Below are 25,351 nucleotides of genomic sequence, written 5' to 3' on the forward strand. Positions count from 1 at the left end.
ATATCTGAATATAAACACATAATGACTGAATACCCAGCCACAGCGCTAGCATCCCGCAAACATCACAATCTATCTATCTATCTATCTATCTGTCTGTCTGTCTGTCTGTCTGTCTGTCTGTCTGTCTGTCTGTCTGTCTGTCTGTCTGTCTGTCTATCTATCTATCTATCTATCTCATCTGCCTACCCATCTGTTCATCCATCCATCTCATCTTTTCTGTCTACCTACCCATCCATTCATCCATCTATCCACGCATCCATCTACCCATCCATCCTATACATGTATCTATACATTTATTTATTCATCTGTGTCATCTAATCTGCCTACCCATCAATCCGTCCATCCACCTTTCTCATCTACCTACCCAACTATCCATTCACCTCATCTAATCTGCTTACCCATCAATCCACCCATCTCATCTACCTACCCAACCATCCATTCACCTCATCTAATCTTCCTACCCATCAATCTGTCCATCCCATCTACTTACCCAACTATCTATTCACCTCATCTAATCTGCCTACCCATCAATCCGTCCATCCTTCCATCTCACCTACCTACCCAACTATCCATTCACCTCATCTAATCTTCCTACCCATCAATCTGTCCATCCGTCCATCTCATCTAATCTGCCTACCCATCAATCCGTCCATCTCATCTACCTACTCAACTATCCATTCACCTCATCTAATCTGTTTACTCATCAATCCATCCATCCCATCTACTTACCCAACTATCCGTTCACCTCATCTAATCTGCCTACCCATCAATCCGTCCATCTCATCTACTTACCCAACTATCCATTCACCTCATCTAATCTTCCTACCCATCAATCCATATCATCTACTTACCCAACTATCCTTTCACCTAATTTAATCTGCCTACCCATTAATCCATCCATCTCATCTACCCATCCAACTATCCATTCATCTCATCTAATCTTCCTACCCATCAATCCGTCCATCTGTCCAACATCCACCTTATCTATTCTGCCTGCCTACCCATCTATCCATTCATCCACCCATCTACTTATCCTCCCATGCATCCACCCACCCATCTATCCACTGATTCCTTCCACCCATCAATAATGTTGGAGCTAAAAGTTGTCCCTCTCCGCCATCTTGGAAATCGGATGACGTTGTGCCGCTCTGGCCTGGTTGGTAGCGTCCCGGGGCCACCGGCAGTGACACGGCTGTCTGTTGGTCACATAGCAGTGCAGAGTCATTGGTCTGCATGCCGGGTGACGCAAACAACTCAAAGTCCAAAGCTTCACATTCCTGACATTGCCCCGTCAGAGGGACATTTCTGGAATTCCTCTCATTCTTCACGCATGAATGAAGTCACTATGCCCCGGGCACCGAGGATGTGGACACCGAGGATGTGGGCACTCACTGCTTACTCTGATGTTCAGGACAATGAGGTCAACATGGTAGAGCTGCACCATGGCCAAGTTACCAAGGATTATGGGAAAGGATGTGGAGCCTCCTGCAGGAGAGTCATGGAACTACACAGCACCTTCTGTATGGCTCCAATAACAGAGGATTATGGGAAAGGAGGTGAAGGTGGAGCCTCCTGCAGGATAGTCATGGAACTACACAACACCTACTCTATAGCTCCAGTAACAGAGGATTATGGAAAAGGAGGTGAAGGTGGAGCCTCCTGCAGGAGAGCCCAGGAACTACACAGCACCTTCTGTATGGCTCCAATAACAGAGGATTATGGGGAAGGAGGTGAAGGTGGAGCCTCCTGCAGAAGAGCACAGGAGCTACACAGCACCTTCTCTATGGCTCCAGTAAAAGAGGATTATGGGAAAGAAGGTGAAGGTGGAGCCTCCTGCAGGATAGTCATGGAACTCACAGCGCCTTCTCTATGGCTCCAATAACAGAGGATTATGGGAAAGGAGATGAAGGTGGAGCCTCCTACAGGAGAGCCCAGGAACTACACAGCACCTTCTCTATGGCTCCAATAACAGAGGATTATGGGAAAGGAGGTGAAGGTGGAGCCTCCTGCAGGAGAGTCATGGAACTACACAGCACCTTCTGTATGGCTCCAATAACAGAGGATTATGGGAAAGGAGGTGGAGGTGGAGCCTCCTGCAGGATAGTCATGGAACTCACAGCACCTTCTCTATGGCTCCAATAACAGAGGATTATGGGAAAGGAGGTGAAGGTGGAGCCTCCTGCAGGAGAGCCCAGGAACTACACAACACCTACTCTATAGCTCCAGTAACAGAGGATTACGGAAAAGGAGGTGAAGGTGGAGCCTCCTGCAGGAGAGCCCAGGAACTACACAACACCTACTCTATAGCTCCAGTAAAAGAGGATTATGGGAAAGAAGGTGAAGGTGGAGCCTCCTGCAGGATAGTCATGGAACTCACAGCACCTTCTCTATGGCTCCAATAACAGAGGATTATGGGAAAGGATGTGGAGCCTCTTGCAGGATAGTCATGGAACTACACAGCACCACTTATAAAATGTGTTCAATGTGCTCTCCAGTGACATGCAGCGAGTGCTACGCTGTGGGCTCTTGCTGAATGAAGCTAGGACAGCCACTGATGTTTCTTGGACCCCTTTCACACTGGATACGCCTATAGCGGAGCGGAAAAATCGTTGTAAAATTATCACCACGATTTTACCACGATTTTACCGTGATTTTACCGCTCCGCTATAGGCGTATCCAGTGTGAAAGGGGTCTAATGAAGAAACATCAGTGGCTGCCCTAGCTTCATTCAGCAAGAGCCCACAGCGTAGCACTCGCCACATGTCACTACAGAGAGCACATTGAACACATTTTTTAAGTGGTCAGAAACTTGTAAATAACTCATGAAAGAATAAAGTTACGTTAAAACCAAGCACACCATTGCTTTTCTTGTGAAATTCACAATAAGTTTGATGTGTCACATGACCCTCTTCCTATTGAAAAAAAAAAAGCTGGATTCAAAATGGCCGACTTCAAAATGGCCAGCATGGTCACCACCCATCTTGAAAAGTTCCCCCCCTCACATATACTAATGTGCCACAAACAGGAAGTTTAATATCACCAACCACTCCCATTTTATTAAGGTGTATCCATATAAATGGCCCACCCTGTAGTTTTTATCACTAGTGGCCTGGATTCAAGAAGCAAATTGGGCCTGTGTAACCATAGGTTACGCAGCGCAATTGCTTACTTGCCCCGGCGTAACGACTTCTCCTGATTCAGGAACCTCGTTACGCCGACTGCAGCCTAAGATATGCGCGGCATAAGGCTCTTATGCCCGCATATCTTAGGCTGCATTCTTGCGATGGCCGCTAGGTGGCGTTCCCGTTGTGCTCAGCGTATAGTATGCAAATTGCATACTAACGCTGATTCACAACGTTGCGCGAGCCCTGCGTACGCAATTTACGTCGTTTCCGTACGGCGGTTTTTGCGTAGCCAATGTTACGTATACCCGTCGTTCCCGCGTCGCGAAATTTGAAATTTACGTAGTTTGCGTAAGTGAATCGTGAATGGCGCTGGACGCCATTCACGTTCACTTTGAAGCAAATGACGTCCTTGCGACGTCATTTGCCGCAACGCACGTCGGGAAAGTTTCCCGACGGAGCATGCGCTCTACGATCGGCGCGGGAACGCGTCTAATTTAAATGATTCCCGCCCCCTGCGGGATCATTTAAATTGCGCCGGGCATTTTGCCGGCGCGCCCACGCAATTTACGGAGCTACTGCTCCGTGAATCAAGGGCAGCGCAGCAAATTTGCGGGGGCGCAGGGCAAAAACGTTGCCCTGCGCCTCCGTAAAAAATGCGCAATTCTACCTGAATCCAGCCCAGTATTTGCTAGAAAGCTGATCGGTTTTCACGTGTTGTCGGGAATCGGATCGGAACACGATCTGCCCATATAACCCGACCTTGGCTGACAACGTTCAGAACATTTAATAGCTGCGGCTGCTGCTGATGTCATTTTTTTCCTGGCAGCTCTCCTGATTACCAGAGAAAGTAATGGAGCGGTTTAGCCTTTTATCTCGGCGAGCGGCGGATGAGCGCGTTTACAGGAAGCGCTGGAGGCTCTGTTCCGAGCATCTCCCGCTATACCACACATCTCCATTGTGAATGATCGAATATTGTTTAGTCATTAGAGGAGACGGAGGCGCGCACGGCTCTGATTTCCCGGCATTTCATCTGCTACAAAGCTCCAAACTGAGCCTATAGAATATATTATATATACAGCGGGGAAAATAAATATTTGACCCCCTACAGATGTTGTATGCCCACTTACACAGAAATGAAAGGTATAGAATTTTTATCTTAGGTGTATTTTATATAATAGAGACAGAATATCATCCAAAAATCCCCAAAAAAACACACACATGATACAAATGTTATAAATTGTGTTGCAGTTCGGTGAGTAAAATAAGTATTTGATCCCAGTGGCGGCTGGTGCTCAATTTTTTTTTGGGGGGGTGCAAACGAAAAAAAAAACAATTGCAGCCTCACTGTGCCAATCAAATGCAGCCACTGTGCCATCAATTGTCACCACTGTGCCATGCCATCAAATGCAGCCACTGTGCCCATCAATTGTCACCACTGTGCCATCAATTGTTACCACTGTGCCATCAATTGTTACCACTGTGCCATCAATTATTACCACTGTGCCCATCAATTGTAGCCACTGTGCCCCGCAATTGTTGCCACTGTGCCCCGCAATTGTCGCCACTGTGCCCAGTAAAATGCTGCCACTGTGACCTGTATGTGCCATCAATTGTTACCACTGTGCCATCAATTGTTACCACTGTGCCCATCAATTGCTACCACTGTGCCATCAATTGTTACCACTGTGCCATCAATTGTTACCACTGTGCCATCAATTGTTACAACTGTGCCCAGCAATTGTTACCACTGTGCCCAGCAATTGTAGCCATTGTGCCCCGCAATTGTCGCCACTGTGCCCCGCAATTGTCGCCACTGTGCCCAGTAAAATGCTGCCACTGTGACCTGTATGTGCCATCAATTGTTACCACTGTGCCCATCAATTGTTACCACTGTGCCCATCAATTGTTACCACTGTGCCATCAATTGTTACCACTGTGCCATGAATTGTTACCACTGTGCCATCAATTGTTACCACTGTGCCATCAATTGTTACCACTGTGCCCATCAATTGTTACCACTGTGCCCATCAATTGTTACCACTGTGCCATCAATTGTTACCACTGTGCCATCAATTGTTACCACTGTGCCCATCAATTGTTACCACTGTGCCCATCAATTGTTACCACTGTGCACAACAATTGTAGCCACTGTGCCCCGCAATTGTCGCCACTGTGCCTCGCAATTGTTGCCACTGTGCCCAGTAAAATGCTGCTACTGTGACCTGAATGTGCCATCAATTGTTACCACTGTGCCCATCAATTGTTACCACTGTGCCCAGCAATTGTAGCCACTGTGCCCCGCAATTGTCGCCACTGTGCCCAGTAAAATGCTGCCACTGTGACCTGTATGTGCCATCAATTGTTACCACTGTGCCCATCAATTGTTACCACTGTGCCATCAATTGTTACCACTGTGCCATCAATTGTTACCACTGTGCCCAGCCATTGTTACCACTGTGCCCATCAATTGTTACCACTGTGCCCAGCAATTGTTACCACTGTGCCCAGCAATTGTAGCCATTGTGCCCCGCAATTGTCGCCACTGTGCCCCGCAATTGTCGCCACTGTGCCCAGTAAAATGCTGCCACTGTGACCTGTATGTGCCATCAATTGTTACCACTGTGCCCATCAATTGTTACCACTGTGCCCATCAATTGTTACCACTGTGCTCATCAATTGTTACCTTTGTGCCCATCAATTGTTACCACTGTGCCCCGCAATTGTCGCCACAGTGCCCAGGAAAATGCTGCCACTGTGCCCTGTAAAATGTCCCCCCCCCCCGCCTGGCACTTACCTTTCTTGGGTCAGCCGTGCTTCTACCGTCCCTCAATGTCTTCTCCCGCCCTCGATGACGCTTCAGCCAATCAGGTTACCGGTAACCAGAACCGGTGAACCTGATTGGCTGAGACGCCTGTCAGTCTTATCCAAGGAAAGCACCGCCGGTACGTCCCGAGGATAAGCATTCAGGAAGCCGACTACAGCCTGAGGGCTGCACTCGGAAAGCCTATCAGAGCCGCTGGCACTTCCACAGCCAACCAGCTGCCGTTATTCAGATGGCCAGCGCTCAGCATCCGGCAATCTGGATAGTGGGCGACAATACACGAATCTATGTATTTCAGTGGCTGTGCGAGAGCCAGAGGGGGCAGCGCTCCAGCGCCCTCTATGGACGAACCGCCGCTGTTTGATCCCCAAGCAACACATGACTTAGGCCCCGTACACACAACCGGTTTTCTCGGCAGAATTCAGCCAGAAACTCGATGGGAGACGTATTCTGCCGAGAAAACCGGTGGTGTGTACACTTTTCGCCGAGGAAACCGCCGAGGAAACCGTCGGGCCAAAAAGAGAACATGTTCTCTATTTCCTCGTTAGTCAATGGGAAAAGTTGGCTCGCCGAGATCCTCGGCGGCTTCACAAGGAACTCGACGAGCAAAACGATGTGTTTTGCCCGTCGAGTTTCTCGGACGTGTGTACGGGGCCTTGGCGGAGAAACCCTTGGTAAGAAGTTTCTTGTAGTTGGTGATCAGGTTGGCACACATCTCGGGAGGGATTTTGGTCTCCTCTCTTCTTTACAGATCTTCTCTAAATCCTTAAGGTTTCTTGGCTGTCGCTCGAAGTTTCAGCTCCCTCCATAAATTTTCTATAGGATTAAGGTCTGGAGACTGGCTAGGCCACTCTATGAGCTTAATGTGCTTTTTCTTGAGCCACTCCTTTGTTGCCTTGGCGGTATGGCCAATAGACGGGTCATGTATTGTAAAATCTTGGCTGAGAACCTTCTTCCCTCAGCCAAAACACTATAGGATTAAGGTCTGGAGTCTGGTGATCAGGTTGGCACACATCTCAGGAGGGCTTTTGGTCCACTTTTCTTTACACATCTTCTCTAAATCCTTAAGGTTTCTTGGCTGTCGCTTGGCAACTTGAAGTTTCAGCTCCCTCCATAAATTTTCTTTAAGATCAGGCATCAAACAGCGGCGGGCATTGGTGGGCATCAAACAGCGGCGGGCATTGGTGGGCATCAAGCAGTGGGTCGGGCATTGGCAGGCATCAAGCAGCGGCATGCATTGACGGTCATCAAACAGTGGCAGGCATTGGTGGGCATCAAACAGCGGCAGGCACATTGGTGGGCATCAAGCAGTGGCGGGCATTGGCAGGCATCAAGCAGCGGCGGGCATTGGCGGGCATCAAACAGCGGCAGGCATTGGTGGGCATCAAGCAGTGGCGGGCATTGGCAGGTATCCAGCAGCGGCGGGCATTGGCGGGCATCAAGCAGCGGCGGGCATTGGCGGGCATCAAGCAGCAGCTGGCATAAGTGGGCATCAAGCAGCGGTGTGCATCAGCTCCTGTCTTCTCCTGCTCCTCCTCGCTTCCACCGTGCGTCTCCTCCCCTCCTCCTAGGCGTCCAACAGGATCGCCTGTCCTTCCAGCCAATCGGGTCTCAGACCTGCTCCCTGATTGGCCGGGAGGAGGATCAGGGTTTACGATAGCGAATATTCATTCGCTATTGCAACACACCTGGGTGGGCTCCCGACGCATCCGGAGCCCACCCTATTTTTAAGCCTATTAGAACCTCTAATCAGGCGCTTCAAATAAAACAACCCTGTCGCTGTAATTCATGCGCCGGACGCATAGATAGGGGGCGGCACCGCGGCGGCGGCATGGACAGGGGAATGCGGCACCTGTGCGCCCAAAATGTCTGCTTTTCTCTCCAGGACAGCTCCATCTTTGTTCAGACATCTGATTCGCCATCTACTTCCTGGACTGAGAGGCCACACAGGGCCTGGACAAGGGGTGGGCAGGAGGGGGCGGCTGCCCCTGAGCGCAATGCTTTACTGAAGGGATGGGGGGAACCCTAACCCTAAAGGGAAAGGGGGGCGGAGTTTGGCATCTTTGCCCCGGGCACTGGATTGGCCTTGCCCTGGCACTGATGCCACAATCATGTAATCACCTGGTACCGGTAAAGTCCTTGGCTGTGTTCACAAATATATATATATAGTCAGTTCTACACAGGCCGCCTACAAGCATGCAGACATTGGCCCAGATTCAGTAAGCAATTGCGCCTGCGTAACCATAGTTACGCAGCGCAATTAGTGACTTGCGCCGGCGTAACGAGTTCTCGTTACGAGTTCTGATTCAGAGAACTCGTTACGCCGACTGCAGCCTAAAATCTGCGTGGCATAAGGCTCTTATGCCACGCATATCTTAGGCTGCATTCTTGCGATGACCGCTAGGGGGCGTTCCCATTGTGGTCAGCGTATAGTATGCAAATTGCATACTTACGCCGATTCACAATGTTGCGCGCCCCCTGCGTACGCAAGTTACGTCGTTTCCGTACGGCGTGTTTAGCGTAAGGCTGCCCCTTCTAATAGCAGGGGCAGCCAATGCTAAACTATACCCGGCGTTCCCGCGTCGCGGCGTTCGAATTTTACGTCGTTTGCGTAAGTGAATCGTGAATGGCGCTGGACGCCATTTACGTTCACTTTGAAGCAAATGACGTCCTTGCGACGTCATTTGCCGCAATGCACGTCGGGAAAGTTTCCCGACGGAGCATGCGCTCTACGCTCGGCGCGGGAGCGCGCCTAATTTAACTGATTCCCGCCCCCGGCGGGATCATTTACATTGCGCGCGCTTACGCCGGGCAATTTTGCCGGCGCGCCCTCGCAATTTACGGAGCTACTGCTCTGTGAATCGAGGGGAGCGCAAAATATTTGCGGGGGCGCAGGGCAAAATCGTTGCCCTGCGCCTCCGCAAATAGAGCGCAATTCTTTCTGAATCCGGGCCACTGCTGGGAAATGCTTTTAGAAAGAAATATAATTTTTTATTTTTTTTTTGTAACATCAAAGATTATTATTTTCTAAACTGCCCCCAAAAAAATGGCCCCAATCCGGATCCTTCCTCCCTTGTTTTTTATGTCGTTGATCTGGAATTCTCCTTCACCACTTCTCCATAATAAGACGTGGAAGAGTTCAGTAGGAATTAATCATTGACTCCTCGTGGAAAACTACAAGAGATGTTATTCTCCGAGGGGGGTCTGGTGCATCGATTAATACAAGAGCTTGGGGTGGGGGATGGGAGGCGGACCAAACTTCACTTCCTCCACCACAGGAGATGTGCCGGGGCTCGTAGTCCCCCAATCCAGATCCAGAAGTCTCTGTCCTAGCGCTGCAATAATAATAAAAGCTTTTATTTTGCCTTCTCCCCCCCCCCCCCCCCATCAACATGATAAAGACATTTCTTACACTATATTGTCAAAAGTATTGGGACGCCTGCCTTTAACCACTTCCATACCGGGGGGCACTTACGCACCTTCCCGCCCAGGCCAATTTTCAGCTTTCAGCGCTGTCGCACTTTGAATGGCGATTGCGCGGTCGTGCTACACTGTACCCAAACAAAATTGGCGTCCTTTTCCCCCCCACAAATAGAGCTTTCTTTTGGTGGTATTTGATCACCTCTGCGATTTATTTTTTTTTGCGCAACAACTAAAAAAAAAGACTGAACATTTTGAAAAAAAAATTACGTTTTTATTTTTTTCTGTTCATTTTTTTGTAAATAAGTTTTTCTCTTTCAATTACGGGCACTGATATGGTGGCACTGATGGGCACCGATGAGATGGCACTGATTGGCGGCGCTGGTATGCGGCACTGATGGGCACTCATAGGCGGCACTGATGGGCACACATAGGCGGCACTGATGAGCACACATAGGCGGCACTGATGGGCACACATAGGCAGCACTGATGGGCACACATAGGCGGCACTGATGGGCACTCATGGGCGGCACTGGGCACTCATAGGCGGCACAGATGGGCACTCATGGGTGGCACTGATGGATACTTATGGGTGGCACAGATGGGCACTGATAGGTGGGCACTGGGCATGGATGGGCACTGTGGGGTGGCACTGATGGACACTGTGGGGTGGCACTGATGGACACTGGGGTGGCACTGATGGACACTGTGGGGCAGCACTGATTTTCCCAGGTTGCCAGTCAGTGCCCATTTGTGGGCACTGATTGGCATCTCTTTTTTTTATGCTTTTTTTTTATTTATTTTTTGTCTTTTTTATTATTTTTTTTGCAGGCTTTTTTTTTTTTTTTGCCCACTCAGTGTGGGGATCCGAGGGGGGGCTGCGCTAATAAACAATCAGCGCGAACCCCCCCTGTCAGGAGAGCCGCCGATCGGCTCTCCTCTACTTGTGTCTGACAGACGCGAGTGAGGAAGAGCCATCAACGGCTCTTCCTGTTTACATCGTGATCAGCGGTCATTGGACACGGCTGATCACGTGGTAAAGAGTCTCCGCCGGAGGCTCTTTACCGAGATCGGAGATGCAGGGTGTCAGACTGACACCCCGCATCACACATTGCCGTGCTGCGCGCCCCCACGGGCGCGCGCGGCATGAAATCCTGCAGGACGTCCAGTCAGGATTTCAAAACCACTTCCCGGACGTAAATCGGCTATAGGCCGGGCGGGAAGTGGTTAAACCATGTACAGGCCCCCTTGTTGAGTGGGAGAGGGGGGCGGGGATCAAAGTTGTTGAGCGGGGGGGGGGGGGGTGGGGGTTCTCCTACCTGTGCATATTCCTCTGTCCCGACACCCCGTCTGCGCCATTCGAGTGTAGCCCGCTCCGTATTTCCTGTCGCACTGTGATTGGGTGTATAGCGGTCATGTGCGGAGGCGGGACTTCTAGACGATCAATGACAGGCCAGCCCCACGCCGCACATGACCCCCATACGCCCAATCACAGGGAACCGGAAACCAAACATGGTGGTGGAACGCAAACATGGAGGTGGAACGCAAACATGGACGCACGGAATGTCGCGCCCTGTTTTCCGGCATCCTAGTCTAGTCTGCGGGACCCCGGGACAGACTTTGAATTGCGGGAGGATCCCGCGGAATCCGGGACAGTTGGGAGGTATGATAGAGGCATTCTGAGACCCAGGTCTAAAATAGGGTACATTATGTTACCAAAAGTATTGGGACACCTACCTTTATACACATGAACTTTAATGGCATCCCAGTCTTAGTCCGGAGGGTTCAATATTGAGTTGGCTCCGCCCTTTGCAGCTATAACAGCTTCAACTCTTCTGGGAAGGCCGTCCACAAGGTTTAGGAGGGTGTCTATGGGAATGTTTGACCGTTCTTCCAGAAAAGCATTTGTGAGGTCAGGCACTGATGTTGGACGAAAAGGCCTGGCTCGTCGTCTGCGCTCTAATTCATCCCAAAGGTGTTCTATCGAGGTCAGGACTCTGTGCGGGCCAGTCAAGTTTCTCCACCCCAAACTCGAATTAGAGCAGGTGACGGAGGAGGTGGGGTAGATGATTACCCACGTAGCAGACTGGCTGTGTCTTCTATAGAAGATCTCTTTAACCTGTTGCTCACCGCCCCACGTACATTTACTGCGGGGCAGCAGCTCCTCTGAAGGTACAGGATACTGCACTTCTAGGGCACGCGTGCCGCAATCCAACCGCTCCCGCTCTGATTGGGCACAGCGGGTCCAGTGGAACCAAAGTCCGCTGGGACTCACCAATCGACAGATTGGGCACAGTGGGGGCAATTTATGTGCACAGTGGCGGCAATTGATGGGCACAGTGGCTGCGTTTGATGGCACAGTGGCGCCAATTGATGGGTACAATGGCTGCGTTTGATGGCACAGTGGCGGCAATTGATGGGTACAGTGGCTGCGTTTGATGGCACAGTGGCGCCAATTGATGGGTACAGTGGCTGCATTTGATGGCACAGTGGCGGCAATTGATGGGTCCAATGGCTGCGTTTGATGGGCACAATGGCGGCAATTGATGGGTACAATGGCTGTGTTTGATGGCACAGTGGCAGCAATTGATGGGTACAGTGGCTGCGTTTGATGGCACAGTGGCATCAATTGATGGGTACCATGGCTGCTTTTGATGGCACAGTGGCGGCAATTGATGGGTACAGTGGCTGCGTTTGATGGCACAGTGGCGGCAATTGATGGGCACAGTGGCTGCATTTGATGGGCACAGTGGCGGCAATTGATGTGCACAGTGGCTGCATTTGATGGGCACAGTGGCGGCAATTGATGGGTACAGTGGCTGCCTTTGATGGGCGCAGTGGCTGCATTTGATGGGCACAGTGGCTGCAATTGATGGGCACAGTGGCTGCAATTGATGTTTTTTTTTCAGTTTGCTTGCACCCCCCCCCCAAAATTTTGAGCACCAGCCACCACTGAGCCAGGGTCCCCCGAACATGTAATGGAGGATAATATAAGGTGTGCTGAGGAACAGAGCCAGGTTACCAAGGAACAAAGACACCTCTGTGTGTGTGACCTCTGCCACGGCTTGTGTTTATCCATCGCTTCTTAGAAGAACATTGCGGGGGAGGACATTCCCTTTAAGCAGGTGCTCCGATCACAGTGAGAGCCCCATCCATCCTGGAGGGGGGGGGGGGGATTAATGATTACTGAACTCTGCGGGTGAGAGAGACACTGCTGGAGAGGAGAGAGATGGAAAGAGTGAGCCAAGACAGACAATAAAGATAGATTATAGATATAATAAATAGATAGATAATAGAAAGATACATAGATAGATAGAAAGAGAGAGACCAGGAGAGGTATATATGAGAAAGAAAGAAAGAAAGAAAGAGAAAGAAAGAAAGAGAGAGAGAAAGAAAGAAAGAAAGAAAGAAAGAAAGAAAGAAAGAAAGAAAAGAGAGAGAGAGAGAAAAAAAAGAGAGAGAGAGAGAGAGAGAGAAAGAAAGATAGGAAAAAAAGAAAGAAAGAAAGAAAGAGAAATAGATAACGAGATACAAAGAAAGATAGATAGATAGATAGATAGATAGATAGATAGATAGATAGATAGATAGATAGATAGATAGATAGATAGATTGTGATGTTTGTGGGATATGATGCCGCGTACACACGATCAGTTAAACCGATGAGAATGGTCTGATGGACCGTTTTCATCGGTCAAAACCGATCGTGTGTGGGCGCCATCGGTTAGTTAACCATTAGTGTTTTAAAATCAATCTATGGATTCCTAACCGATAGGACAAAACCGATCGTTAGTAGGCACAACCATCGGTCCGTTCTCATCGGATGGACTGATCGTGTGTACGCGGCATGAGACAGAAATAAGGAAAGAAAGATAAAAATGAAAGAAAGAGGTATATATGAGACAGAAAAAAAAAAAGAAAGAAAGAGAAAAAATGAAAGAAAGAGAAAGAAAGAAAGAAAGAGGTATATATGAGACAGAAATACAGAAAGAAATATAAAAATTAAAGAAAGATAAAAATGAAAGTAAAAAGGAATAAAGAAAAAGGTATATATGAGAAAGAAATAATGGACAGAAGATAAAAAAGAAAGGAAGGAAGAAAGAAAGAAAGAAAGAAAGAAAGAAAGAAAGAAAGAAAGAAAGAAAGAAAGAAAGAAAGAAAGAAAGAAAGAAAGAGGTATGTGTGAGACAGAAAGGAAGAAAGAAAAAATGAAAAAAAGAAAGAAAGAAAGATAAAAATGAAAGAAAGAATGACAGAGGTATGTATGAGACAGAAGTAAATAAAGAAAGATAGATAGATAGATAGATAGATAGATAGATAGATAGATAGATAGATAGATAGATATCAAGAGAGGTATATATGAAAAAGAAAAATAGAGAAATGAAGGAAGGAGGGAAACATAACAAATAAATAGATAAATAGATAGATAGATAGATAGATAGATAGATAGATAGATAGATAGATAGATAGATAGATAGATAGATAGATAGATAGATATATTGATCAAGGTATATATGAGAATAAAAGAAAGATAAAAATTAAAGAAAGAAAGAACGGAAGGGAGGAAGAAAAAGAAAGAAAGAAAGGGGAAGAAAGAAAGAAAGAAAAAAAAGAGAGAAAGAAAGAAATAAAGAAAGAAAAAGAAAGAAAGAAAGATCGATATCAAGAGTGGTATATATGAGAAAGAAAGAAATAGAAAAATAATAGAAAGACAAAAGAAAGAAGGAAAAGATGATAGAAAGATAGATGCAAATATATATATCAAGAGAGGTACAGTATATATAAAGGCAAAAAGGATGATAGATGAAATAAAGAAAGTAGATAGATAATAGATACATAGAGAGATATAGGTCAAGAAAAGTATATATGGGAGGGAAGGAAGGAAATACATATCTATCTATCTATCTATCTATCTATCTATCTATCTATCTATCTATCTATCTATCTATCTATCTATCTATCTATCTATCTATCTATCTATCCTTCTATCTATCTATCTATCTATCTATCTATCTATCTCTCTCTCTCTCTCTCTATCTATCTATCTATCTATCTATCTATCTATCTATCTATCTATCTATCTATCTATCTATCTATCTATCTATCTATCTATCTATCTATCTATCTACCTATCTATCTATCTATCTATCTATCTATCTATCTATCTATCCTTCTATCTATCTATCCTTCTATCTATCTATCTATCTATCTATCTATCTATCTATCTATCTATCTATCCATCTATCTCTCCCATGTAGTATGTTCCCTTCTCTGGGGAAGCTCGGAGATGTAGAATTACACAATACACGTTGTGTGTTCCGTGTACGGAGTGTTCCTGCCTCCTCGGAGACCCTCAGTGCCGAGTCCTAGATTGTGACCCATATACAGAGCTGTGTCTGGGGGAAGGCCTGTTGTGTCTCTTCAGGGACCTTTGTCTTGCCGCCAATCACACATAATCTGATATATTTTATATACAGAGACACATCTCACTTCTTCTTTTTTCATCTCCACATTGATTTTTCCAGCCTAATAATTTTCTAAAAATATGAACAACGTCCGCACTGATCTAGAAAATATATAGATGGGCCGGAGCGATGTTCTGCAGATCTCTAGAGAGGTCAGTGATGGGACAATCTGCAGAATATATCAATATGGATCTGTGAGGAGGGGGATGGGACGGAGCGATGTTCTGCAGATCTCTAGAGAGGTCAGTGATGGGACAATCTGCAGAATATATCAATATGGATCTGTGAGGAGGGGGATGGGACGGAGCGATGTTCTGCAGATCTCTAGAGAGGTCAGTGATGGGACAATCTGCAGAATATATCAATATGGATCTGTGAGGAGGGGGATGGGACGGAGCGATGTTCTGCAGATGGTATTTTCCTACAATAACCTGTTTTCGCTTGAACATCTAACCTGAGGCTGAGCGACGCGTTTTACCTGGAATAATGAGGACGCGGTGGGTGGAATTCATATGACAACAGTCACTAAATGTCAAAGTAATTTGGGAATTTTCCGATTCCTCGGACTTCTGGGAAAACGGGTGATTAATGAACGTGCGGCGAGCTCAGACTTTTCCATCGGTGAGCGCTGATTAGAAAAACGTTAATTGCCTCGGAAGATACAGGAAGGATTAAACCGTTCTCATTTCCTTTCTTGTTAATTAAGAAATGTGAAATGATTGTCTGCCAATATCTCCTCGGTGTCTTGGAGATCGCCGATCCCCGCCAATACGGCAATGGCGCATTCACACAGGATTGTTCAAAGTGATCTCTATATTATGTAACATGTGTATATAGAATACAGGAATATAATATAATAAAGGCCAATTCACAAAGCTTTACATAAGGATACAGAACTCAGATTAGCCACATGGCCCCACCCTTTTTGTGATATCAACGTCCCATCATGCTCAGGGTCAGTGACGCCACAAAGGGGCATGGTCTCTGTAGGACGTCACCGGATGGCCACATCCCATGGCTATATAAGTAATGGCACGCGCCGGACCTAACACAACAGCGAGAGCTACCGGCGGGAGAAGACATCAGGAGGAAGAAGAACTGGAGGCAGCAGAAGAACCAGAGGAAGAAGACAGCGAAGGGAAAAAAAACTGAGGCAGAAGAACCAGAGGAAGAAGACAGCAGAGGTAAAAAAATGGAGACAGAAGAACCAGAGGAAGAAGACAGCAGAGGAAGAAGAACCAGAGGAAGAAGACAGCGGAGGAAGAAGAACCAGAGGAAGAAGACAGCGGACTGAAAAAAAATGGAGGCAGAAGAACCAGAGGAAAAAGACAGCGAAGGGAAAAAAATGGAGGTAGAAAAACCAGAGGAAGAAGACAGCAGAGGAAGAAGAACCAGAGGAAGAAGACAGCAGAGGAAGAAGAACCAGAGGAAGAAGACAGCGGAGGAAGAAGAACCAGAGGAAGAAGACAGCGGACTGAAGAAAATGGAGGCAGAAGAACCAGAGGAAGAAGACAGCAGAAGGAGAATAACCGGAAGAAGAAGACAGCGGAGGAAAAAAATTAAGGCAGAAGAACCAGAGGAAGAAGACAGCAGAGGTAAAAAAAATGGAGGGAGAAGAACCAGGGGAAGAAGACAGCAGAGGGAGAAGAACTGGAGGAAGAAGACAGCAGACTGAAAAAAAATGGAGGCAGAAAAACCAGAGAATGAAGACAGCGGAGGAAGAAGACAGCGGAGGAAGAAGACAGCGGACTGAAAAAAAATGGAGGCAGAAGAACCAGGGGAAAAAGACAGCGAAGTGAAAAGAAATGGAGGCAGAAAAACCAGAGGAAGAAGACAGCAAAGGGAGAATAACCGGAAGAAGAAGACAGCGGAGGGAAAAAATGGAGGCAGAAGAACCAGAGGAAGAAGACAGCAGAGGGAGAAGAACCGGAGGAAGAAGACAGCAGAGGTTAAAAAAATGAAGGGAGAAAAACCAGAGGAAAAAGACAGATGAGGGAGAAGAACCAGAGGAAGAAGACAGCAGAGGGAGAAGAATCGAAAGGAGAAGAACCAGAGGAAGAAGACAATGGGGAAATCTGAGGCAGAAGAACCAAATGAAAGACAATGGAGGGAGAAGAACCAGAGGAAAAAGACAGCAGAGGGAGAAGAACCAGAGGAAGAAGACAGCGGAAAGAGAAGAACTGGAGGGAAAAGACAGGAGAGCGAGAAGAACCAGAGGAAAAAGACAGTAGAGCGAGAAGAACCAGAGGAAAAAGACAGCAGAGGGAGAAGAACCAGAGGAAAAAGACAGGAGAGCGAGAAGAACCAGAGGAAAAAGACAGGAGAGCGAGAAGAACCAGAGGAAAAAGACAGCAGAGGGAGAAGAACCAGAGGAAGAAGACAGCGGAGAGAGAAGAACCGAAGGTAGAATACATCAGCAGGGTAGGGAGAAGAACCGGAGGAAGAAGATATCACCGGAGATGGGTGAAGACCAGAGATAGAAGACACGTTGAGGTTACTTTAATAAAGGACTTTGTCAAAAATCTGTGTACTGTTTTTATTTATTTTTTATACTATTTTTGGATACAATGTACCCCATACTCATTCACATAGGGTGGGGGGCCCCCTTCCAGATTCCGATAAGCCCCCTGCGCACAGACCCCCACAACCACCGCACAGGGTTAAGGGGAAGAGGCCCTTGTCCCTATCAACACAGGGACAAGGTGCTTTGGGCCGTATGCTCAGAGAAGGGTCTGGTGTGGATTATGGGGGGAACCTCACGCCGTTTTTTTTATTTTTTTTATTTTGGCCTGTGGTTTCCCTTTAGGATCAATCTAAGGCGTTGTCAGGTGAAGTCCTGCTGTGATCTCTGTGAGAGGTAATAATACCTGGACGGGTTACACTGACACATTACTGAGCATGCATGAAGGCAGCAGAGGACATCTGATGACAGGTCCAACTTCAATACATCTTAAAAATCAATCAATTTAAATGTAACAATGGTGGTCCATCGAGAAATCAGAACTTAATTTGTGCTCGTTTTGTTTGACATTTTTGGACCAAAGCCTGTTCTCTGTTTTGCGTATTATACCGGATTTATGAATGGGGGGTAATTAGAGTAATAGACTATCTGTGAGGTCACTGCCAACTTCCCACACAAGATAATTAATGAAAGCCAAGTGCCATGTCACCCATTGTGGGACTGGAGAGTAATCACACCCCAACATGCTCTTGGAGGGCACTTCACCCACTTTCCCAATCTCATTTTTCTCTAATCCCGTGAGCGGCGAGCCATTATCTCCAAGCACTTTGCGCCATCTCCTCCATTATGCCTCGCGCATTACGTCTGATAATGCGCTCTGACCTACTTCAATAATTGGTAAATATAGCCCTTTTGACGGCAGAGAGCGCATCTTACACCTTTAACGAACCTGCAAAACCAGATGAGCCAAATCTGTGAGATGGGACATCAGACCGCGGCGTGGCTGGTGGAGCCTCATCTTCAGACGTCAAGGCTGGAGGAGCTAGGTTTTAATTATTGGCGCGGTTCATTAATAAGGAAAATTTGAATATATTCGAGCAAATAATTCACACCCTATGTTGTATCAAACAACCTTTTAGACATGTGCAGAACGCATTTTTTTTTGTTTTGGATAGATTTGTTATGTTACTATTTTTGTTTCATTAATTCATTTTGTAATTCATTTAGTTTTGTTTATTCATTTTCGAACAAATGTCAAATTTTCAGACTGATTGGAATTAAGATTAGTTAAAAAAATTATCGACCAATTTGAATTCTGTGTGAAGAATAGCTGGTTGTTAAGGAGTGGGTGAGAAAGCTGGCTGCCGTGTCCTTAACAACCGATGAGTCATTAGCTGCCATGTCCTTAACAACCGATGAGTCATCAGCTGCCATGTCCTTAACAACGATGAGTCATCAGCTGCCATGTCCTTAACAACCGATGAGTCATCAGCTGTTGTGTCCTTAACAACCGATGAGTCATCAGCTGCTGTGTCCTTAACAACTGATGAGTCATCAGCTGCCGTGTCCTTAACAACTGATGAGTCATCAGCTGCCGTGTCCTTAACAACCGATGAGTCATCAGCTGCTGTGTCCTTAACACCCGATGAGTCATCAGCTGCTGTGTCCTTAACAACCGATGAGTCATCAGCTGCCATGTCCTTAACCAATGAGTCATCAGCTGCCGTGACTTAACAACCGATGAGTCATCAGCTGCTCTGTCCTTAACAACCAATGAGTCACCAGCTACCGTGTCCTTAACAACCGATGATTCATCAGCTGCCGTGTCCTTAACAATCGATGAGTCATCAGCTGCCATGTCCTTAACCGATGAGTCATCAGCTGCCATGTCCTTAACAACCGATGAGTCATCAGCTGCCATGTCCTTAACAACCGATGAGTCATCAGCTGCCATGTCCTTAACTGATGAGTCATCAGCTGCCATGTCCTTAACAACCGATGAGTCATCAGCTGCTGTGTCCTTAACAACCGATGAGTCACCAGCTGTCAGCGGGGCTTCTCCGCTGACAGCTGAAATGTAAACAAAACAATGCCGGAAATGAAGAATGCAGCATTTGGGTCCCCCCTTATCCACACCAAGAATTTCAGGTCTGTTATGAATTTTAGGGGGAACCCCACGCCAATTTTATTTTATTTTTTAAATAGCATGGGGTCCCCCCCAAAATTTATACCAGACCCTTATCAAAGCATGCAGGCCGGCAGGCCAGGAAAGGGAGAAGAGACGAGAGAGCAGCTTACCCCCCCTCCTGAACCATCCCGGGCCACATGCCCTCAACATATGGGGGTGCCCATCCCCATAATGATAGGGAAAAAAGCCTCCTCCCCACAACTATGGCCAGTGTGGGGGTGCCGGAGTGACTTATCAGAATCTGGAGACCCCCTTTAATGGGGCCCCCCGATTTGGCTTATGTGAATGAGTATGGGGTACCCACTAAAAAGACACAACAGTTTTTGTCAATTTTTTGTAAAAATAAACCATAAAAGCACTGACCCAAACAAAAAACAAAAACAGTGCTTGCCAAACACGACTGTTCCTGTCCAGGGACACAGCCGAATGAGAAGTAAACATAAGGCTGGGGGTTACCCAATGACGTAACCGGGTGACCCCACCCCCTGTCTACTTCTCATTGGGTGAGTGTCATTCCTGAATGACAGAAAAACATGGGGGTGGGGTTGCCCGTTGACATCACTGGTTGATCCTGCCCCATAATGACACTCGCCCAATGAGATCTATCGATGATAGTACCGTCAGCCAAAATAGATTTGGAACCCTTGCCCTAAATTTTCCCCATGAGAGGATTTACCCTCAATTCCTGTCCTGGTGTACAATGTCCAATCACAGCACAGGTCATCAGGGGGCAGATATGGAGTCTTTCCCGATGTCTGACTTTAATATGTTGCTCCCTCCATGTAGGTGAGGCGTTGTGTTCAGGGGGTGCTGTGGTCGGTGCTCCCCCAAGCCGGCCCTGAAGAAGAGGCGCTAAGGAAAGCCCGGGTCAGGAAGAAGTCTGCGCCCAGGCCGGGCCGATCACCGAGGAAGTCTCAGTCCAACCTTCAGCAAGGCTTCGTCTTCCGGGCCGCCCCCAACGACCGGCGCCAGGCTAACGATACGGAGCGGGTGAGAGTCCGGGCCCGGGAGGGGAGACGCCAGAGCTTTGACAGTTCCTTCTTCCCCAGCCGGATCCAGGAGGACGTGGGGGATGTCTTCTATCCATAAATGTTCACTTTTTATTAAACCTTTATCCCGTAGAGTTTATCTGTTATTATCTCATATATCATTTGTTAGAGCTGAAGTTTAATCTGCTTATATTCCCCTCCCCCTCACCAACATGATGATGATGTTTTTAAAATAAAACCTTTACAATCAGTGATCATTGGGTCTCTGCCTTAGTTATGCAAATGTCAAAATGCCAAGTGTGGGAGGGGTTATGCAAATGTAAAAATGCCAAGTGTGGGTGGTGTTATGCAAATATCAAAATGCCAGCAGTGGGAGGGGTAATGCAAATGTACAAATGGCAGCAGTTTGGAGGGTTATGCAAATGTCAAAATGCCAGTGGAAGGAGGAGTTAGCAAATGTCAAAATGTCATCAGCAGTGGGAGGGGTTATGCAAATGCAAAAATGCTAGCAGGAGGAGTTATACAAATGTCAAAATGCCATTAGCAGTGGGAGGAGTTATGATAATGTCAAAATGCCAGCAGAGGGAGGGGTTATACAAATATCAAAATGCCAGCAGTGGGAGGGGCTATGCAAATGTAAAAATGCCACCAGTAGGAGGAGTTATGCAAATATCAAAATGCCAGCAGTGGGAGGAATTATGCAAATATAAAAATGCCAGCAGCGGGAGGAGTTATTCAAATGTCAAAATGGCATCAGTAACGGGAGGAGTTATGCAGTTGTCAAAATGCCAGCAGTGGGAGGAGTTATGGAAATATCCCAAAATGCAAGAAGTAGGAGGAGTTATGGATATGTCAGAATGCCAGCAGTGGGAGGAGTAATGCAAATGTCAGAATGCCAATGGCAGATGGAGTTATTCAAATGCAAAATGCCAGCAGTGGGAGGAGATATGCAAATGTAAATGCCAGCAGTGGGAGGGGCTATGCAAATTAAAAATGCCAGCAGCGGGAGGAGCTATGCAAATGTCAAAATGCCAGCAGTGGGAGGTGTTATGCAAATGTAAATATGGCAGCAGTGGGAGGAGTTATGCAAATATCAAAATGGCAGCAGTGGGAGGGGTTATGCAAATGTCAAAATGCCTTGGTGGGTGGGTGTCAGTAATTGGTCTCCATAAAAACATAAATAAACATGTAAAGTAAGGAGATCGTTAGTAGTGCGTTAATTTACATATTTATTTATTTTTGAGTGGGAGGTCCACTTAAAGGGGCAGCTACCAAACAATTCATAACAGGATAAGGTTGGTGCCATTTGTACTTTTAACACGTGACCCGTGTTTAGGCGAGGATACGTGACCCGTGTTTAGGAGAGGACACGTGATCCGTGTTTAGGAGAGGACACGTGACCCATGTTTAGGAGAGGACACGTGACCCATGTTTAGGAAAGGACACGTGATCCGTGTTTAGGAGAGGACACGTGACCCGTGTTTAGGAGAGTACATGTGACTCATGTTTAGGAGAAGACACGCGACACGTGTTTAGGAGAGGACACATGACCCGTGTTTAGGAGAGGACACATGACCCGTGTTTAGGAGAGGACACGTGACCCGTGTTTAGGAGAGGACACGTGACCCGTGTTTAGGAGAGGACACATGACCTGTGTTTAGAGGAGGACACGTGACCCGTGTTTAGGAGAGTACATGTGAACTGTGTTTAGGAGAGGACACGTGACCCATGTTTAGGAGAGGACACGTGACCCATGTTTAGGAGAGGACACGTGACCCATGTTTAGGAGAGGACACGTGACCCGTGTTTAGGAGAGGACACGTGACCCGTGTTTAGGAAAGGGCATGTGAACTGTGTTTAGGAGAGGACACGTGACCCATGTTTAGGAGAGGACACGTGACCCGTGTTTAGGAGAGTACATGTGACCCGTGTTTAGGAGAGGACACGTGACCCGTGTTTAGGAGAGGACACGTGGCCCGTGTTTAGGAGAGGACACGTGGCCCGTGTTTAGGAGAGGACACGTGACCCGTGTTTAGGAGAGGACACGTGACCCGTGTTTAGGAGAGGACACGTGACCCGTGTTTAGGAGAGGACACGTGACCCGTGTTTAGGAGAGGACACGTGACCCGTGTTTAGGAGAGGACACGTGACCCATGTTTAGGAGAGGACACGTGACCCGTGTTTAGGAGAGGACACGTGACCCATGTTTAGGAGAGGACACGTGACCGTGTTTAGGAGAGGACATTGCAGTGATATACTTGTATGGACAGTGGTGGGTGATGACGCTTTGTGTACATAACCTCCCGGAGGTCGGATGTAATCAATAACTCTGATTGTCCTGATTGCTGGGACAGTCGGAGGTGTCCGGCCACGTCAAATATCCACTTCACATCCCGCAAGTGAGTCAGCGATCAGCGCCGTGTACATCCCCCCCGTCATGTAACGTCACTGTGGTGACTCTTGTAATGTCCCATCAGTTGCTAGGCAAAAAGTCTTTTAATGAACTTAAATTTCCTAAAAAAATATAAAAATAAAATATATAACATTTGATTATAATAAAATGATATTCATTACTTACTAGATGATGTTGTATTTTAAAAACAGTATACTAGTATAGATAGAAAGATATATTATATATAATACAATTCTATAAATAAATAAAATGATACAATTGATCAAATAAATGCAATAAATCTAAAAAATATATAAAATTTTCTTTATTAACATTACTATATATATAAACAAATGAATAAAGTAAAATAAAATGTTCAAAAATAAATAAAATTGTATTGTAGAATGAAGTTCTATAAATAAATAACATTATACAATTAATAAAATTAATTCAATAAAAATGAATTATAATTACATTTTTCTATATTAATAATAATATATATATATATATTTATATATAAAAATTATAAATTAAATATTGCTGTAGATTCACGTACATCGGCGCATTAATCCGCCGGGCGTAGCGTATCTAAGATACACTATGCCGCCGTAACTTATCTTTTTTTTTTCGAATCCTCAAAGAATTTGCGCCGTAAGTTACGGCGGCGTAGGTTATCTTTGGCGGCGTAATGGCGCGGCATTCAAATCTCTGTGATGGGGGCGTGTTTTATGTAAATACCTCGTGACCCGACGTAAACAATGTTTTTTTTTTAACTACGCATGCGCCGTTCGTGGGGGAATCCCAGTGCGCAAGCTCGAAATGAAACCGGAACAAGCCAATGTTTAAGACGGTGACGTCATTCTACGCAAATCCCTATTCGCGAACGACTTACGCAAACGACGTAAAAAATTCAAAATGCGAGGCGGGAACGACGGCCATACTTAACATTGAGTACGCCTCATAATAGCAGGTTTAACTATACGCCGGAAAAAGCGGAACAAACAACGTAAAAAAAATGCGCCGGCCGGACGTACGTTCGTGGATCGCCGTAGCTAATTTGCATACTCGACACGGAATTCAACGGAAACGCCACCTAGAGGCCACGTAAAAATTGCACCTAAGATCCGACGGCGTACTAAGACGTACGCCTGTGGGATCCATCCGAGATGCCGTCGTATCTTGTTTTGTAGATACAAAACAAAGATACGACGCAGGAAATTTGAAATTACGCGGCGTATCAAGAGATACGCCAGCGTAATTCTTTCGTGGATCTGGCCCATTTTCTTTTCTTTTTTAAATATCTATCTATCTATCTATCTATATATATATATATATATTTTTTTTTTTAAACAAGAAAATATGTATACATTAATATTTAATTTATATATATATATATATATATATATATATATATATATATATATATATATATATATATATATATATATATATATATATATATATATATATAAACAATAAATTAAATATACCTGTCTATATATATTTTCTTGTTTAAAAAAAAATTATATATATATATATATATATATATATATATACATATATTTTTTTTAAAAAACAAGAAAATATGCATACAGGAATATTTAATTTATTGTTTTTATATATATATATATATATATATATATATATATATATATATATATATATATATATACAGTAAATTAAATATACCTGTATACATATTTTCTTGTTTAAAAACATTTATATAAAAAAAAATATATATATATATATATATATATATATATATATATATATATATATTAAACAAGAAAATATGTATACAGGAATATTTTATTTATTTTATATATATATATATATATATATATATATATATATATATATATATATATATATATATATATGTATATACATTAAATATACCTGTATATATATTTTCTTGTTTTAAAAAAATATATATATATATATAAACAGTATCTCATATAATATATATTCAAATTGCTTCTCTGTTCCTTTAAGAAATGTGAAATCTTCTCAAATCTGAAAACGCGATGAGATGCCACACACACCAGCTGAAGGGTGAAATGAGGCTTGCAGTGTGATAGTCTGCTCTGTGATTAGATGGAGAGGACAGTAGTTAGGTGGACCTCAAGTGACAGCTCGGTCTCTGTGCCGGGAGGGTGCATCGAGCGCGTTCTCAGCACAGCCCAGCAATTCCTATGTGTGGTGTGCGGGGGGGGGGGGGTCGGATAAGCCCCCCATGCACATATTGTATGTGTTAGGCATCATAAAGGGGGTCACACAAATTTCTCGATCAGCCAATCCCCCGGGGAGAAGCGGGAAAAACATTGTGTTCCTTCATGCTTGGCTTCCAACCAGCCGAGTTTATTTACTTTTAAGAAGTAATTTAAAATCATTCGATCAAGGAAGACGGCGAACGTGCGTCCAGAGATTTCTCACGTTTGTTCAATGGGAACTGCGCAGAGGTCAACTGACGTTCTGAAGATCGCACCGGCA

The 25,351-nt window shown here is 45.6% G+C and overlaps 1 protein-coding gene across 1 annotated transcript in view; it reads left to right on the forward strand.

Annotated features, from left to right (window-relative positions):
- Window positions 1-20,706, forward strand: part of LOC120920439 (perilipin-2-like) — a 63,491-nt gene extending 42,785 nt beyond the window's left edge. The window contains exon 7 of the mRNA XM_040332537.1: window positions 20,264-20,706. Coding sequence (XP_040188471.1) covers window positions 20,264-20,566 — 303 coding nt within the window. The 3' untranslated portion in view covers window positions 20,567-20,706. The remainder of the gene's footprint in view (window positions 1-20,263) is intronic.
- The last annotated feature ends 4,645 nt before the right edge of the window (window positions 20,707-25,351 follow it).

Source organism: Rana temporaria, chromosome 13 (genome assembly GCF_905171775.1).
Source record: "Rana temporaria chromosome 13, aRanTem1.1, whole genome shotgun sequence".
NCBI lineage: Eukaryota > Metazoa > Chordata > Amphibia > Anura > Ranidae > Rana > Rana temporaria.